General features: G+C 39.2%; 2 protein-coding genes and 1 long non-coding RNA gene across 3 annotated transcripts in view; 2 read left to right on the forward strand and 1 right to left on the reverse strand.

The window, feature by feature from the left end:
- The window catches only part of LOC148430136 (breakpoint cluster region protein), a 41,391-nt gene extending 30,451 nt beyond the window's left edge, over positions 1-10,940 (reverse strand). The window contains exons 1-2 of the mRNA XM_088419736.1: positions 10,855-10,940; positions 9,362-10,685 (exon numbers count right to left, since the gene is read on the reverse strand). Of these exons, the coding sequence (XP_088275862.1) occupies positions 9,362-10,667 (1,306 nt within the window). The 5' untranslated portion in view covers positions 10,668-10,685; positions 10,855-10,940. The remainder of the gene's footprint in view (positions 1-9,361; positions 10,686-10,854) is intronic.
- LOC148430137 (uncharacterized) lies at positions 189-3,262 on the forward strand. The gene is made up of 3 exons (XR_015866174.1): positions 189-454; positions 2,074-2,209; positions 2,361-3,262. It is a non-coding gene; the product is annotated as an uncharacterized LOC148430137 (long non-coding RNA).
- Positions 10,941-11,694: 754 nt separating the features above from the next.
- Positions 11,695-17,438, forward strand: part of ift81 (intraflagellar transport 81 homolog) — a 19,041-nt gene continuing 13,297 nt past the window's right edge. The window contains exons 1-9 of the mRNA XM_088436180.1: positions 11,695-12,321; positions 12,421-12,524; positions 12,629-12,809; positions 12,905-12,994; positions 13,667-13,732; positions 13,997-14,107; positions 16,277-16,361; positions 16,593-16,756; positions 16,840-16,935. Of these exons, the coding sequence (XP_088292306.1) occupies positions 12,178-12,321; positions 12,421-12,524; positions 12,629-12,809; positions 12,905-12,994; positions 13,667-13,732; positions 13,997-14,107; positions 16,277-16,361; positions 16,593-16,756; positions 16,840-16,935 (1,041 nt within the window). The 5' untranslated portion in view covers positions 11,695-12,177. The remainder of the gene's footprint in view (positions 12,322-12,420; positions 12,525-12,628; positions 12,810-12,904; positions 12,995-13,666; positions 13,733-13,996; positions 14,108-16,276; positions 16,362-16,592; positions 16,757-16,839; positions 16,936-17,438) is intronic.

Genomic DNA, 17,438 nt, shown 5'->3' on the forward strand with positions numbered 1-17,438 from the left:
ACATCAGTACATCAGTACTGTATGAGACCTTAAAACCACACCGCCAGTGAAAGCAGCAAGAACCACTCGCACATGTCTCTCATCTGTTGTATTGGTCAGCCTAAAATAAGTGCTGGTTGGTGAATGGTATCGGTCAGGATGAGGCCGCCCAGCCCAGTGCACCTACTAATCAGTGTGTAGAAATAGCTTAGAGTGGTGCGACCACTGACTATAAAGTGCTGTATAAGTAAAATAATCAAAGCCCAGTAGTTTCAATTAGTAAAGACAATGAAGCAAAAAGGCTTGCTGGGACAGCACTGATGTTTTTTTTTTTTTTTTTTTTTGGTTTTGCAATCTAAATTAATTACTATATCATAGTCAGTGTTGCCACAATTACTTTGAAAAAAGTAAGTTACTTAGTTGATTTCTTGAGCTTATGTCGCTGAGTTACTTCACTGATTACTTCTTTGTAAAGGTAAGTTAGGTTACAAGTTACTTTTTAGTTACTTTCAGCAACTACCATAAACACTGCTTAAAAATGGCAACTTGAGTTTGGTGCAGGGGGTTGCTGTTGTGGAACTGTGAAGCCCTTTGAGACTCTTTTGTGTTGAAAGATACATAAAAAAGGTTGACTTTTTTTTTTTAACTGGTTTTTCCAATACATTTTAACATTAAGTTTAAGGATTAAGTTTTTTATTAAATATAAAATAATAATAGCATTTTTGAGTAAACAAATATTTGCTTTATTTCAAAACTTTTTTCTGGATTTCACGAAACACAAATGTATGTATGTTTGTTTTTGTTTTATTTTTCAACAAATAACGACATTAGAATTCAATTAACATAAAGGCATTTTTGTGTAACACTCTCCTATATACTATAACATTAAGTCTTTTTTATCTGATATGTTTAACATAAGTAACTTAACTGTGATGGTAAAATCAAACATTATAATGTACATTTTAGACTTGTGAACAGTCTTCAAACCCTTAGAAAACTAACAAATGTTTTTTGTCAGAGGTGCAAAAAAATTAAACTACAGTACAGTAAACAAGCCTACTTTTACAGTATTTTTTGGATTTTACACCGCACCAACAAAACCATATTTATTTTGTCATGTGTTTTTGTTTGTATATGCCTGGAATTGTAACTTTACGTGTATTTATGCAGAAAGAAGGTACATGGAAGTTTTTACAATTTTTGATTTTTTTAAAACTTATTTTTTAAACAACTTGGTTACAGCAACATCATGCCTTCAACACAGAATGACTATGTCTGCAGGTTTAGAAATAAGAGCATCATCAACATGTTTTCAATATAACACTGACACAATCGGCTTGTTTGAATACCACGCCAACACAATAGTAATATGCCTAATTAGTTTTACTAGCGGAGCGTGACGAGTAAAAGAACAGTTCAAACTAAAAAATTTAATAGCATCTCCTTTTATTTACTGGGAGATTTCCCCATGGTAGCTACTAAAGAACTGCAGATTAGCCTCACTAGACACTAAGACACAATGTTCAAAGCGTGTGAATAAAGTAGTAGCTTGTCGTTCAAAAATTTCTGGTAAAATAGAATCATGATTCATTTGCAAATGGTGTCTGAAACACAAACGCAGATATATAGTAACAGTGATATTCAGCCTTAAAAGGAAAAAAAACAAAACAAAATAGCATACTTTCAGGTGGTGTTTGTGATGCAATCACTAAATAGTGAAAAGAATTGTGGGTTGTGTGGACCAGGAGATACCATTAATATTTCTTATGCGCGGTCTTGTGAAGTTTTTTGAAACTCTTTTGTGTTTACGGTTCACTGTATATAAATAAATTAGCTTACTGTTCCCTCCAGTCCCTTGCTCGCTTTTTGTTTTCTGTTTCTTTGATTAGTTAGTTGTGAACAAATTGAGTTTTGCCTTTGTTTGTTTCTTAAGACATTTGCTTTCCCATTAGCTCACATTGAACGGCCTCATATTTGTCTAAAACAAACTGTGTTGAGTAGTACTGCAACAAGTGCCACAGGTCAGGCTGTCATGAGAGGTGAACTCATACCACACTTAACATTTCATTATTCGTTTCCCTCCACACCCTGCAGGCAGCTGAGACATTCCATTAGCACTTGCCTGCCAGCCCACAGCACAGAGGGCTCTTTGAGTGTAACCAAGGAGGGGAGCTGAGATGGCAGGACCAGAGACGCTGAAGCTGAGCACAAGGGAGGACCAATGAGTCAGGTCTACAAGCTCATAAACATGCAAAAGATTTTATTCTTCCAATAATCTAGGTCTAAGCATTTCTGTAAACATCTTAACTGAGTGAGCAAGTGAGCAATGAGCACAACCTGGCTTAGTTCTTTTCTACAATGTGCTTTTTTTCTGTTCACAGATAAGGAACACAAGGAGCCTATTCACAGTCTTCTGTGAGAGCAGCTGGCGATGCCGGACCTGCTGTCATAATTTGTTTGCCAGCTTTTGACTACTGTGCACTGTATGCCGCACAGAGAAACAGGTGTATCTTCCATGAACACTGAGGCAAGACCATCTTACCATGACTGTGACCAGCACTTCGACCGGTGGGCCAGCGTTTACTCTAGGAAAGGGAGAGGCTGCATTCTTTAGCTTCCATGACCTCTACACTTAAGATGCTAGTATCCAGGTACAATGATAGATTTGTCTGAGCTTTGCTGATGGATCTCAAATATTACTGACCCTGCATTTGACTGCTAGTAAGGACTTGGTCTAAAACCAGCTGCCATGGCAAGAGGTGCCACAGGCACTTGAAAACGGCTTGATTCAATGATTCACCTGTGATCAGTTGACTGACTAGGCCCAAGACTCCAGCGTATGAGCGAAGCATAGAATACAGAATAGGGGATCCCCGATGCACTACTTCTGATATAATTTGAAGACAACTCATAAATTCCTACAATGACAGTGGCTCCTTCAACCCACACTGAGGCCAAACGTGTCTGTGTCTCAAGTTCTCAACTATCATACAGTACAGGGCTCCACATTACCTTTTGTACAGGTAGCTCTGGTGCTACTGACTTTTTAAATTGGTCGCACAGCACAGGATTTGCTAGCCCAATTTTTGGGGGGAGGTACATCATGACCATATTTGCTGATGTACAGTATAGTCATCACAGTTTGCATACTGTAACTTCATATGAAGTTATATAAAGACTGACAGTGACTGAAAATATATTTGCAAAATACATCTGTTATTTTAGATTTTAGGGTTTGAAAAAGGCTTTGAAAAAAAAGTATTTGCTTTTATGTGACCAATTATTTTGTTCAATGCAGAGCAGTCAGCTCTTTCTTACAGTGGGTACAGAAAGCATTTTCTTTTTAATTAACATACACTCTTCACTCCAACTTGCCCCCCCCCCTCCCAAAAAAAAAAAAAAACTGAAATGTAGAAATTTTTGCAACACATGCCCGGAACACCTCACCAGGGAGGCGTCCTAACTCTGAGGGCGAGCCCGGACACCCTGCAGAGGAAACTCATTTCAGCCGCTTGTATCCGGGATCTTGTTCTTTCACAGCTCGTGACCATACGTAGGAACGTAGATCGACTGGTAAATAGAGAGCTTCGCCCTTCGGCTCGGCTCTCTCTTCAACACGACAGACCGGTACAGAGTCTGCCTTACAGCAGACGCCACACCGATCCGCCTGTCGATCTCCCGCTCCATTCTTCCCTCACTTGTGAACAAGACCCCAAGATACTTGAAATCCTACACTTGGGGCAGGACCTCGTTCCCGACCCGGAGAGGGCACTTCACCCTTTTCCAACTGAGGACCATGGTCTAAGATTTGGAGGTGCTGATTTTCATCCCAGCCGCTCCAAACTCGCCTGCGAACCGCTCCAATGAGAGTTGTAGGTCACAGTCTGAAGAAACCAACAGCACCACATCATCCGCAAACAGCAGAGATGCAATGCTGAGACTCCCAGACCGGACCCCCTCAACGCTTCAGGGGTGCCAAAAGATTCTGTCCATGAAGGTAATGAACAGAATCGGTGATAAAGGGCACCGTTGGCGGCGTCCAGCCCTCACTGGAACCCCCCTCACAAACTTAAAGGGGATACATTTAAAAGAACTCATTTTTTTATGGTAAATGTTACGTTAAAGGCAGGTATATTCTTTTTTTGGATTGTAACATACCAACCATTAAAATGGGATACAGAAGCCTAGTTATTTGATTAGATATTGTAAACATTCTGTAAGTGAATAGATGAACCACTTATTGTGTTTAAGTGAAACAGCAAAGTCGTATTACCACCACAGCTATAAAGCCCAACTTCAAAGTAAAAGCCTACTACAGCTGTTGTCCATGTCCTATTTGGTATGTTTATTTTGAAGGTGCTCATAGCAGCACATAGTTGGTGTGTGATGTGATGATGTTGCATCTTCTAGTTTTACACAGTACACATCACATATGACTGTTGTGACATCCAAGTACGCATACACTCTCAAGGCCACATTTGCGTTTGTGTTGACCCCTGAAGTACTGGTCAAAGGTTTGTAAATAGTTCTTATTAACTGTTGCAAATGTGTAGCTGTGAAGGGAGACTAATTCCAGTTCATAAAATATCAACATCATTAAGTTCAGCTGAGTGGCAAAAAAAAACAACAACATATTTTTGTTTAGTTGGTTAGCAATCTATTTGTGGTTCACGGAGAATATTTTCAGCCAGTGGACAGGAATAGACATAGTTCCACTGAGTCAAACAGCAAAAAAGAGAAAAAAACAATCTATATATTAATATATATTATTATATATATTATATTATCATTTCTTGTTCATATGTTAATCATCCACAGAGTCTCACGGAAACCAAATGTAGTCTCATTTACTAAAAAAAAAAAAAAACACAACAAACAATACTTCTTTCATTTTTACATTTGCAATTGGCAGAGGTAATGTTTTACTGCATACTGACATACAATTGCATAAATAGGAGTAGTAGTGTTTGTCTCTTGAACGTCATAATCAGGATAGACAGACAAACCGACACTATTTCACTTAGACCCTAAAATAGTCCACATAATCAGCCGCTATACAGAAAACCTTTGGGACCGGCATTTAACAGTTGATGATGATAATTAATTATGGCAAAATTGAACCAACAGAGAGTCAGTATTGTTCAAGGGTCCATAGCTAATCATGGACTCTTGTCTATATCCTTGCTTGACAATTCCCCCAGATAACGCAAAACCAGGAGACAAGAATCTTTCCCCTTTTCATCGAAAAGCCCAGAGTGGTGTGTCTACACGACACAGCAATGCAGCTGCTTGTTTTCTGTGACTGATACGAAGCATTGCTTGGTGCAAAAAGTGCACATGTATGCAGAAAAAAATCCAGTTTTAAATTTTAAATAATAAACCATCAGATATGCAGGGCATTTCAGGCTTTACCATATACTCATATTTTATATCTCGACTTGAGGATACTGCTGGAAATGTGAATTTCCCTACGGGGATGAATAAAGTATCTATCTATCTATCTATCTATCTATCTATCTATCTATCTATCTATCTACTATACTTAGGTTTATACTCCACAAAAAAGCAGGGTACAAAGCTTCTTTACGACAATAAGATCAAGGTAGCATCATTTATATTCGAGGGCAACCTACAATTTTAGCCTCTCTTTTTTAATGAGAGTTAGAACACTAAACCTTGCGACTGCTCACTGCAAGTCCCTAACCACAACAAAGGCCAGTTTATTGGAAGCGTGCTTTAACCCAACTCCCTGCCCAAATCTTAATCCAGCTACGTGTGCACAAATGTTATTACAGCATCACAACGCAAATCCAGACATCTGGTAATTCATCACACAAGGCTCAACATGCAGCTGTGCCTTTATGCCAGCACTCCCCCGTTCAAGGGCACTACCCACTGAGCCGGTGACGTGAAGATTTTTAACAGTAAGCGTCAAACAAGGTGATGTCAGGGGAACTTCACTGATTTCACACATTATTGTCAAGTTGCAAGTCACAAGAACTGCTTTGCCTGTGCGAAAACATCTATCAATGAACAAGCACTCAGTTATACTGGTGTGCTCATGGAAATTGCTGTAGGACATATAAAACTGCCCTGAATAGCATGCTACAAATTTTGAAAAGAAAATGAGCTACTAACTAAGGGCTGGGTTATAAAAGCCTGTTTGTTTTTCAGGTGGGGTGCCATACATGATTCATGTAGGAAAATCTAAAATGTAATGCATTTACACTACAGATGAACAACTTTTCATTTTTTTCAAGGGATTAGGAGAAACCTGGAATAGCAATTGAGAGCCATTGCATCATGCAAAACTCATTTGTAGTCAATGCAAATCAAAATTATTGTTATGAAGAAGGAAAGTGTTTCGTTTTGATACTTGGGCAAACTTTGTACATGGGGTATAATGTTACAGTTCAAACATAATATAAATATTATTTGAACATATGTTTTTGTTCTTTTTAGTTTATTTTTCTCAAGGTTATTACGAGCATGTCTTATTTAAATAACATATACATTTTAATTGATACAGTGTGTGCATATACTGTATGAGACTAAACAACATAAAAAATGTTAAGAATGTTCATCAATGTTTCTAGGTTTTTAAAATATCCTCAAATTTAGAGCACCAACCACTAACTTGAACGTAATCGTCAATAATAGATGGGGATCCCAGATCATTACTCTGGCAAATTTCTCTCTTCCCGCCACAAAAGCAAGAAATATGAATGTTGCTCGCATGAGGAAACGTCATTGCTTTCAAACAAATTGCTCTTGCTCATGCTTGCTTGTCCTGGTCACACACGCCAGCTCTGGCTCCGTAAGCCAGAGCTGTGTATTTCTATTAAAAAAAAAAAAAATGTATTGCTTGTTTGATATTTTATTTTGCTTTCATAGCAAAATTAAAAAAACAAAAAAAACTGAGATCATGGGTGGGCTGGATGAGATCAAATCTGGATTAGGCTGATTGAACTGTTCCTCAATGTGAAATATTAGGTTAATTTAATGCCATGTATTTCAAGTCATTTATAAAGTATCTGCCTGTTTGTTACATGCTTTGTGTCGAAGAGCTTTGAACTGGATCACCTTATATAACAACACAATCTGTGCATCTGCCTAATCCAACTGCCATTTGATGATTTTTAAGGGGCATTGGCAAACAATTCTTTCTATCCCTATCCCTTTTTACAGAACGTTCAACTTCAACCCAATATAGAGGGGATTACACAATCACTACAATAAAAATCCTTAACTAACTCCCGACTCCTGTCCATGGCATTCCCAAGTCGGCCAAACCACTCTCCTTATCCCACCTAACATAGTTATATTGTTACCATGTCAATACTTGTTCACAACAACAGATTCCACTATTGTGTTTGAGCATAACAACAGGAAGCACCGATGGCCAGTAGTTTGATTGGAAGCCGCGTGACAAGTCTTAAGCCATTCAACCCTTTTTTGAATGAGTAGTCAAGGCTTTTCTTTACCCACCTCCCATGACAAAAGAGATTCCCTAAATTTATCACGCAAGACAAACCCCTTCAGGTTAATTACTCGGCATTAAGGACAACACTGATGTGGGCTGACACAAAAACACTCAGTGGACAAGGCTAAAGTGACTTGGAAGCCCAGGGGCACGAGCTGCCTCTGTTGTAGTCTTTCTGTGAGCGCATTCTAGCACTCTGTGGGGCCAAGAGCAGGAGAGGGTGAAAGAGTGAAGGTCAGTTTAAAAAAAAAAAAAAATCTCAATCTCCATCAGTGATCATTGCAGCATGTCAATCAATATATATTTTGCTTTACAAGCTATAGCCGATTTTTTTTTTTAATACCATGTTGTGTTCAGCAAAACATGATTAAAGCTGCAATGAATTCACATTCATAACCACCGGGCTTTGGGGAGAATGTTTCTTACTGCTCATTATTGTGTGAAGAATACGCATTTCATTAAACCTAGCCTAGCTTTTGTAGGTCACATCAGCCATCTCATTATTTCCCTCCGATGCAGGTTAAGAACGTCATGTGTTGAATACAAACTGCATCATAATCCTGGCCAGAAAACATTTAGGCTTGGAGTTAGTGTGTTGGGTAGTAATTTCATTAGACAGATTGCAGGTACATTTTAGACAGAAATGTGACTAATTCTGTTGCAAGGCCATTGGCTGAGAACTAACATATTTCACTATTGCAACTTTAACTGCTTATATCGTGCTTGTTTAAATTACCATAATTCCATAATATATATAAGACCCCCCGACACACACACACACACACACACACACACACACAGTTGAAGGCAAAAAGTACGGGTGCGTCCTATAAACGGTAGCATCAGATTTTTTATTTATTTTTTTGTTAATTCGACACCATTCGTGGAGGGTTGATCTGTCAGCCATTTGACTCATCTATTATTTGCGATCTTTTGGCCTATACACATACAATTATAAACTTGGTAACACATTGGATGCTGCTCAACTTCAGATTATTTATGGTAAAATGAACCCGAATGTCATCGTGAGGAAAAAGAAAAACAACTGCTTGGAGCGCATTTAACACTAGCGAGGCATTCACTGACCACTCATGAATGTGGGGAAATTTGAAACACGCTCAACTTAACACCTAACAAGTTTATATCTGCCGAATATGAACATAAGAATATATGAAGAGTTTACAAAAGAAGAGATTTATTCTGTTTTGCTATAGTTTTTACATTGTTGCCAAAGTGTTGGTGCATTTTATACACGGTAACATGGAAAATACCAAAATTTAACCCCCAAATTAAGGCTGCGTCTTATACACAGGTGTGTCTTATTTTTGGGGAATTACAGTATTTAGAGTTAACTATAGGTAAATACATGACGATATATCATTTCAGGCACAAGAGCGATTCAACGTCTTATAAAATGTGCTATATTGGTGGTTATATTTCTAACCCAGTATTAAGACGCTTGTCTGTCTTAAACCCTGCCTTTCACAATGTGACTGGCACCCCTCTTTCATGAAGTCGGCCCAGTGACCTGCTGACAGCTGAGAGAATGTGGGAGTGTGTTTAGTCTCCATGGGAGGTACTGGGGCAGTACTTAACTACTGACGTAGCAAATTGAGGACCATATTATGGCCTATGCAGAACTTATTCACATACACCAAGAGTTTGAAAATCGTCCATTACATTTTTGGGTTGTTTTGCTATGAAAGGGGCCATAATTTGTCGGATATTTCTTATGACATTTACTGTTTATATAAAGATAACCTTGCTCAAATTACACACCGTATGTAAGAAAGATAATGCTGGCAATGTATAAAATTGTACAGTTTTACGGGTAATTACAAAACCAACTAAAAAAAATTCTATTTGTTTTAAAAGAGAGGGTATACCAAGCAGACTTACCCAGATCGCCTCGAACGCTGTTGTCATGGGAGGTCCTACTGGATGTGGTAGAATCCCCATCGCTAGGCCAAGGCTGACCTGCTTGATGTACTCTGTTGGGCTCAGTCACCTCCACCTCCTCCTTCAGATGCTTTTGGTAGTGCATGGGTGGGCTGCTGCTGTCAAATGACTGCTGGGAAGGTGATCGACTTTTGTCCCTGAACATCTGATATGTTGTGGGACTGGGGGAAACATGGCTTGACTGGCCTAAGGAGAAGTCCTCTTCACTGGATGTCAAGTTTTCATTAGAGCTGCAGTCTGGAGTGTATCCTCCTCCTCCATCATCATCAAAGCTGTTGGTAGATCGAGTGCAACGAGGCCAAGTTAGATGGCTGTTCTCCTCTATGCTGTGGTCTCTTATGTGGATCACTCGGGTGTCCGCCTCAGTCATCATTCCGCCGACATACACGCTGGTGTATGGTTGACACTCAGCTGGTTGTGTCTCAGACTTCCCTGCTGTGGAATGGGTGACCTCTGGTTCATCATATGACCCATTAGAACTGATATTCCCCTCAGTGGATTGGCCCCATTGGACACATTTGTTTATGTTACCTGTAGTGGCTGACAGGCTCCCTGGCACGGAATAAAGAGACCTCTTGCGTTCCATCTGCATGGCCTGACAGCCAAGCGTGCTGATCTTGTCGGACACCTCCCTGTCGTTAACTTTGACCAGTCCTCGCTCATGATGGTACTCCATGTTCACATAGAAAGGCTTGTCTGTTCCTTCGATCACTGACAGCCCTCTGCCATCTCCGGCTGTATTTGAATTAGCTCTCCTGATGCGCTCAAAGTTTGATCTGAGAGCTGCCACCGAACACTGTCCCACTGGAAAATCGGAGATGTCGGACTCTTGGCGGGCAGGTGTCTCCTCATCCTTCTGTTTGGCACCCTCAACCTCTCCCTCTGCATGTGGTGTCCACTTTTGTGTCTTGACAGATGTTGTCAGTCGCTGCACTGCTGGTACTTCCTCTTTGCGAGGTATCTGGCTGTCTGTACTGCAGGGAAGGGCTCCATCACTTGCCTGAGAACACTTTTTAAATCCCCAACGCTGGCCATCATAAGACTTCCTTTCCTTTGCAAGAAGAGTTTGCAGGTAAATCATCCTAAAGCGCTCTTTGTTTACTTCCTTCTCCAAGTGCTTGATGGATGTTTTGCATTTGTCCAGTTCATGTTCAATATCTCCCATACAGCTGAGTTCCATGCTTGGCGGATCCGAATTAGGAAACTGGGCTCTCCAAGCTTCCAAAAACCCGACTGGTTCAACCATTGTTATTCTTGACACATACTATTTACAAAAAAAATACAAACAAAATTCCCCGAAAATGACATGATGAACTTAACTTTCAATGTCCTACTATAATCTCCATGGTGCAATGAAAAGACGGGAAAACGTGTGGGTCCCGTAGACAATCAAGAAAATCTTACATTCATGCATAAAACAAAACACAACTCACAAGCCCAGGGTCTTTACTCCAGAACAAGTCCAAGAAACATCTTGTGCTCTTTCCTTTCAATGTTTACTCTCCAGAGGTCGTCTGTCCGTCTCTATTTGCTTTAAGACCGACTCGAAACACCCTAGTGTTTTGTCTCCTCGTCGAAAAGCGGCCGCAGCAGAGGAGGCGGGGCATCCGTGTGATTATGTGTACAGTCTTACACTAAATTCGAAAGAGTCGATAAAGCTAAACTTACTATTACGACGGAGTCTGGTGAGAGACCAGTGAAAATAACACGCGAGTTGCCCAGCAATGTGGTTAGAGTGAAAACGGTTTCGCGTGTGTTACCAATTCGACGTGGGAAATGTATGACAGGCAACTTTTCACCTCCTCTTAATATCCTACTTCCCAAAGCTAGCAAAGTAGTTTGGAAACAACGACACATTATGCGCGGATTATTCTCGGCACTCCAAAGGTCGGTGTTGCAATAATTGTAAAGCTGGTCTAGGGAAGAAAAAAGAAAGAAAAAAAAAAACCTTCAACATCGCCACCTGACGTTCAAAGGTTCGGACAAAAACAGCATGAACGTTCAAGTAGTGTTCAACGAGGTTTAAGTGAAGAGTTGGTGAGCTGTTCTGTATAATAGTACTACTACTACTACTACTACTACTACTACTACTACTACTAATAATAATAATAATAATAATAATAATAATAATAATAATAATAATAATAATAATAATAATGGATGGGGCAGCTTCTATTCGATTGGCTAGCAACCCGGAACAGTTTTGGTATCCACGGTAACTGCACCAACGCGAAGAGATAGTGATACATTCACGTTAGACTTGAAAGTAAAATTTTTAGGTCTCTAGTGAGAAAAGAAAACAGGCGCCTGTGAGTTTTCGTATATAACTTTGTTACCAGTGCAAACGATATGTGATTTTATATACGGTAGAGACATTTCAAAAAATGTATTGCACTTGGCATGTCTCATGCAAATATCAACGACTTCTTAACATTAATTTGTGGGTCTGGTAAAGTGCTCTGTATTCCATGAACCCTTGAGTTTGGAAATAGAAAATATTTTCTAAAGTAAGGGCACGGATATTTTTAACATATGTTTTTATGCATGAGGGATCTGTGCGGACAAAGACGACGATTTAATTTAGCTAAAATCGCTAAGGTAGTTGAAGCCTTGAAGGTCCTACGTATTCACTACATTTAAATGCACCATTAGTCTCAGGGGCGGATATTGTATGCTAGCTCAAGTTAGCCGACGCCTGAGCCAAATTTGCGAGAGGTTTGTAGTGATTATATTAACTACCTACGAATCGAGGAACGATGAGTGAGCAACTAAAATTTATTGTCGAACAACTAAACAAAGATCCGTTTAAGAAAAACTTTAATCTAATCACGTTTGACTCCCTTGAACCGATGCAGCTGCTTCAGATATTAAATGACGTCTTAGCCGAAGTAGACCCAAAGGTATGCACTTCGAAGTTTATTACCTAACCTATTATTGTTTATCGGAAACAATTGTTACGCTACACCAGTTTGCGATGAATAAATCAATCTTGTTTTCAGCAAGCTATTGATATTCGCGAGGAAATGCCCGAACAAACCGCGAAGAGAATGTGTGCTCTGCTTGGGATGCTGAAGTACAAACCACCTGGCAATCAGTCTGAGCTGTAAGTATTTGTGCTTACGGTGTAATGAAACATCTGATAATAACAGAATTCTGATGTGTGAGTGGGCAATTTTAGACTCAAAAAATGTTTTTGTTTCGCTTAAGGAGCAGCTTCAGACAGGGTCTTGTGGTTGGCAGCAAACCTGCTGTCCATCCCATCCTGCACTGGCTTCTGCAGAGGGTCCCAGAGCTCAAGAAGAGAGCTTACCTAGCTCGATTTCTTGTTAAACTTGATGTTCCTGCAGAGTTCCTGGCGGATGACGTCATCAGTGACACATATCACCAGGTTTTCATACACAAACTAAATCTCACTAATGGATGAGGCCATGAGATTTTCTTTTCTCGTTGTAAAAGAGCTCATTCATGCATGCTTGTTCCTAGTATGAAGAACTGGTGGAAGGATTTAAGGCCAACCATAAGGAATGTGAGCAGCTCAGGACTTCAGGATTTTCTACAGCAGAAATCAGAAGGGTAAATATTTGTTCTTTTAAATCAAATGGATAGCACCGCAGAAATCAAAGAAATTAATTCATGATTAATTCAATAAAGGGGAAGTCAAGTCAAGCATGTTCTTTAAAATCTGTTCTAGTATGCACCACAACTCATCTAAACAAGAAATCATGATTGCTATTACTTTTTGTTGAATATGAATCAAGCAGCAAAATCCCTTTGTTGTATGCATTCTTATTTGTCGGCTATATTGCCACTTGCTGTTGACTGAAAATGGCATCTCATTTACGCAAAGCTCGGGTAACAACCAATCACGGCCCATATGTTTTCTAAGTTTGTGATCTGTGATCTGTGATTGGTCATTCATTACCTGAGCTATGAATAACTGTAATGTCATTTTCAGTAGACTGCAACTGGCAAGGTGGCCACCCCCTGGAATAAATAAAACTGAAGTTATTTTGTTGCCTAATTTGTATTTTACAAATGTAATATTAATCAACATGCCATGTTCAGTATAGTGGAGCTAGCACATTATTGTATTTTTTTAACCTGATTTCCCCTTTGAGTTATTGGGAGAATAAATCCCTTGTTTCCTTTGTGGCTTTGTAGCTGTTGACCCGCCCCCCCCCCCCCCCCCCCCCCCCAAAAAAAAAACAAACCAAAAAAAACTGTATTTTTGTTGTTTTGCAACAGGACATTAGTGCAATGGAAGAGGAGAAGGGACCACTAATTAAACGTGTGGAAAGATTGAAAAAGAGGGTGAGTCAACTCTGCCAAGGAGCATTTACTCTTGTAATGCTGGGATGGCGTTTGGATTCACAAAGGAATGCCCTTGTCATAAATGTTCAGCTTCAAGTAGTAGACTTGACAGGGATGTAACAGCTTATGAAGTTGTTTTGGTAAGCTAGCTAGATGGGCTGTTGATCTGACACCCAAGTCATTCCAAAAGGTGAAACCTGACTCCGCATATCACAGTTACTTGACATGTACAACCATTACAATGTGTACTTGTTCCTCCACTAGGTGGAGTCAGTGTCCAACCATCAACAGATGCTGGAGCAGGCCAGACAGCTGAGAGTTGAGAAGAAGAGGGAAGAACATTTGGCCCACCAGAAGCAAGAACAAAAGAACCAAGTAAAACGTTTTCAGTTTTGCAACTCTTTTCCTTATAATTGATTGACACACTAATCTTTTGTGTACATTAAATTATAACATCTCAACACTCACTTCAAATTTTATTAGTGGTGAAAAAGAAAAACACATTTCTAAAACAAATTCTGTCTGGGATGAACAAATTTTTAAATGAAAATATACATTTAAACGGTTTGTCATTGTGTTTGTAGTTTGCAATGGAGGAGAGTTTTGTGATACAGTACTTTGCCCCTTAGGCAGCTACATAGAGTATATCGCCACTGTCAATTGAAAAACTATCTCAAGTTTTTTTTTTTTTTTGGATCAAAAATCATATTTCTTGACTACAGTATATGCTCCTCTATATGTTAGGTTGAATTTTGTAGAATTGTGAACTAAGACAAAACAGAAAAGTTGTTAAATTTGTACATCTATAACAGTATCAATCAAAACTTTCTTAAGACACACCGATAACGCTAATGATGTCTAACTTTGTGGCCAATGGGTGGAAATCATTAGTTATTAAGATGTTGGGTTGTACAACCATGTTTCAATATTCTTAAAAAAAAAAATCAAGAGCAGCATGAAGCCTTACATTATCTTTATTCTTTTTTATTTATTTTTTTAATATTTTCAAAAGTGCTTCATGACCAGTGTTGGGCAAGGAACTTAAACAGTAATCTATTATTATTATTATTATTAGTTACATTATAATATTACTGTATTTATTGCATTACTTTTACATTACTCTTACCAGCATACCTGGAAATATGGGTTTGGCAATCTAAATGTTGCTCATTACGCTCATTACACGTCTAGTGAAATGACCCTAAACTAAACTTAAAGGGACACTGTGTAAAATTTAGACCGGAAGGAATAAATTTAATGACTACAAATTGGAAAAATGTGCAAATAAATGTGTTCTTACCGGCCGAAAGTATGTTTTAAATATAATCGTAGGTCTAGTTATCATTAAATTGTATTACATGGGGGGGTGGCACTTCTTCAGAGGCTGCCATGTTTTTTATGGATACCGTAAATGCAGCACCTCCTGCTGTCTGTAGTGAAAAACTGTCAAATCTTCCACAGTGTCCCTTTAAGTAAACTTACTTGCTCAAAATGATCCTAAAATAAATATCATTGCTTACTTGGATTAGTAAATGATGCCTGGATCGCTGGAAATGTAAAATAAAAACGTACAAATAAAAGATCTTAAACAAAGTTCTTTGCATACCATCAATACACCAGCGCCATCTCAAGACAACCAAATGAACTGCATTCATCATCAACTGCTTCAATTATTATTATAAATTTATAGGATTTAGGCTATAAGGTTTTTTGGGGGGGCTATAGGTTATAATGCACTGTAATGTGTGTTACTGTCATTTGTGCTGGGTAAAATATTTTTAGGTTTTTACTTGTAATGCCTTACATTACCGCAATGGTATAGCAAAATGTAATGCATTACAATATTATTATATTACTTTTGTAATGCTTTACTCCCAACACGGTTCATGACAACATTTTTCAAGCACTCACTTTGAAAGAACACAACGGTCATGAGTAAATTAGTACAGTAGTATTGATCAAGACAATGATAAAATGTAATGTGTATGTATAAAACATGCATCATAAATGCCTTCACCATTACAGTATTTCTATATTTGATCACAAGTGTATATAATGAAGCACAAATTCTAGCCAAATGTTAAACATCACACAATTCTGTTCTGTGTCATTTTCTTTTATTTTATACATGACCCAGCCTTTCTTTTAGTATAACCACTACAAGTTGCAACCCTCGCTTGTACTAACTATAACTCCTCACACCAGGGGTGCCTAAAGTCGGTCCTCAAGAACCAGTGTCCTGCATGTTTTCTAGGTTTCTTCCCCCGACACATCTGATCCAAACGATCAACTCAGCAGAAGCCCGTTAACGATCCTGATCATTTGAATTAGATGTGTCGGGGAAAGAAATCGGAAAAACTTGCAGCACAGCGGCCCTCGTGGACCAAATTTGGATACCCTTGCCTTACACACTCTTACCAAGAAACTTGGGCTAAATCTGTATCTATAATCTATTGTGTGTATATATACTTTAACTTCGGAAAAGAGTTTGCATGTACGGTTTTGTTATTGATCCATGCTAATAAATTAACTACTTGTGTTTAGCTGTTTCAGGCAGAGCAGAGGCTGCAGAGAATGCAGCAGCAATTGAAGGACATGCGACAGGCCGCAGCCGATGCCAGTCCAGATAGTAAGTATTGCTCTTTTCTTCAGCAGGCCGCAGAGCAGGTTTAAAGGATCATTAATACAATTGCTTTGAAATCATGTGATCTCATGTCAAAGTGTCGTGTTTTTTTTTAAATTCCTGTCCTCGTCACAGCGTCTTTAGTGTGATGCCAAGAGAATAGCTACTTCCTCATTTTAGAATTTTCAATTTGAAATGCAATCATTTTCCAAATCTATTACAACTTATCTTCCCAAGGCTTAATGAAAAGGCTCGAAGAGAAGATCAAGATCAATTCATACATGGTCTCTGAGAAGCTCCCAAAAGAGTTAGAGGTTCTCAGGCGTACAGTACAGTACCTTCAGAAAGTGGCATCAGAGCCCGCCATGGGCCATGGCGACCTCCTGGAATTGGGGGACAAGGTCAGGCACTGGATGCCATTCTCAAGTCTGTATTCTTTCACCTATGCTAAACTTATTTTTAAAAGTACTCTTGGTTTTTGCAGATTAAAGATGTTGACTCCCAGATAAATCAGCTGATTGAGAAAAAGATGATGAGAAGCGACCCTATAGATGACAAGCTGACTCTCTACAGACAACAGGTGATAGGTTTGGGAATTTATTTGCTTTCTGGAATCTTTGACTTTTTTTTGTAATATGTACTGAGCTCAATGGGACTGGACTTTTTTAGCCCTAATTTGATGGATTAGCGCATGCGCGCTCAGTGTAAGAACAGGCGTAACTTCATTTTTTGTGCAGGCGGAAGTCTAGTTTTCCGTGTTTGGGAATTTGGTCGACCGCAGTGCGCATTTCTGGGCGTGCCGGCGCACAGAGACACCGCTCCACTAGTAGGCATAACATTTTGGTAACAAAGATGCTTAAAACGCTGTGCATCCTAAATTTTGTGATGCCACAGGTCCAGCTTGTCATGTTTAGGGTTTTGGCTGACCCCCATATACCTCAATAGGCATTCTGCCACAATTGTACTCAACACCCACAGTGCATATCCGGGTGTGTTCTGACCTACGCAGTGGAGATTCCTCCAAACTCCGGAGACCAACTCACTGAACCTTATGGTTCAATCGAACCCATGTCAAGAACCACT

The sequence above is a fragment of the Hippichthys cyanospilos genome, chromosome 1 (genome assembly GCF_059441005.1).
Source record: "Hippichthys cyanospilos isolate Australia breed blue-spotted pipefish chromosome 1, RoL_Hcya_1.0, whole genome shotgun sequence".
Classification (NCBI taxonomy): domain Eukaryota; kingdom Metazoa; phylum Chordata; class Actinopteri; order Syngnathiformes; family Syngnathidae; genus Hippichthys; species Hippichthys cyanospilos.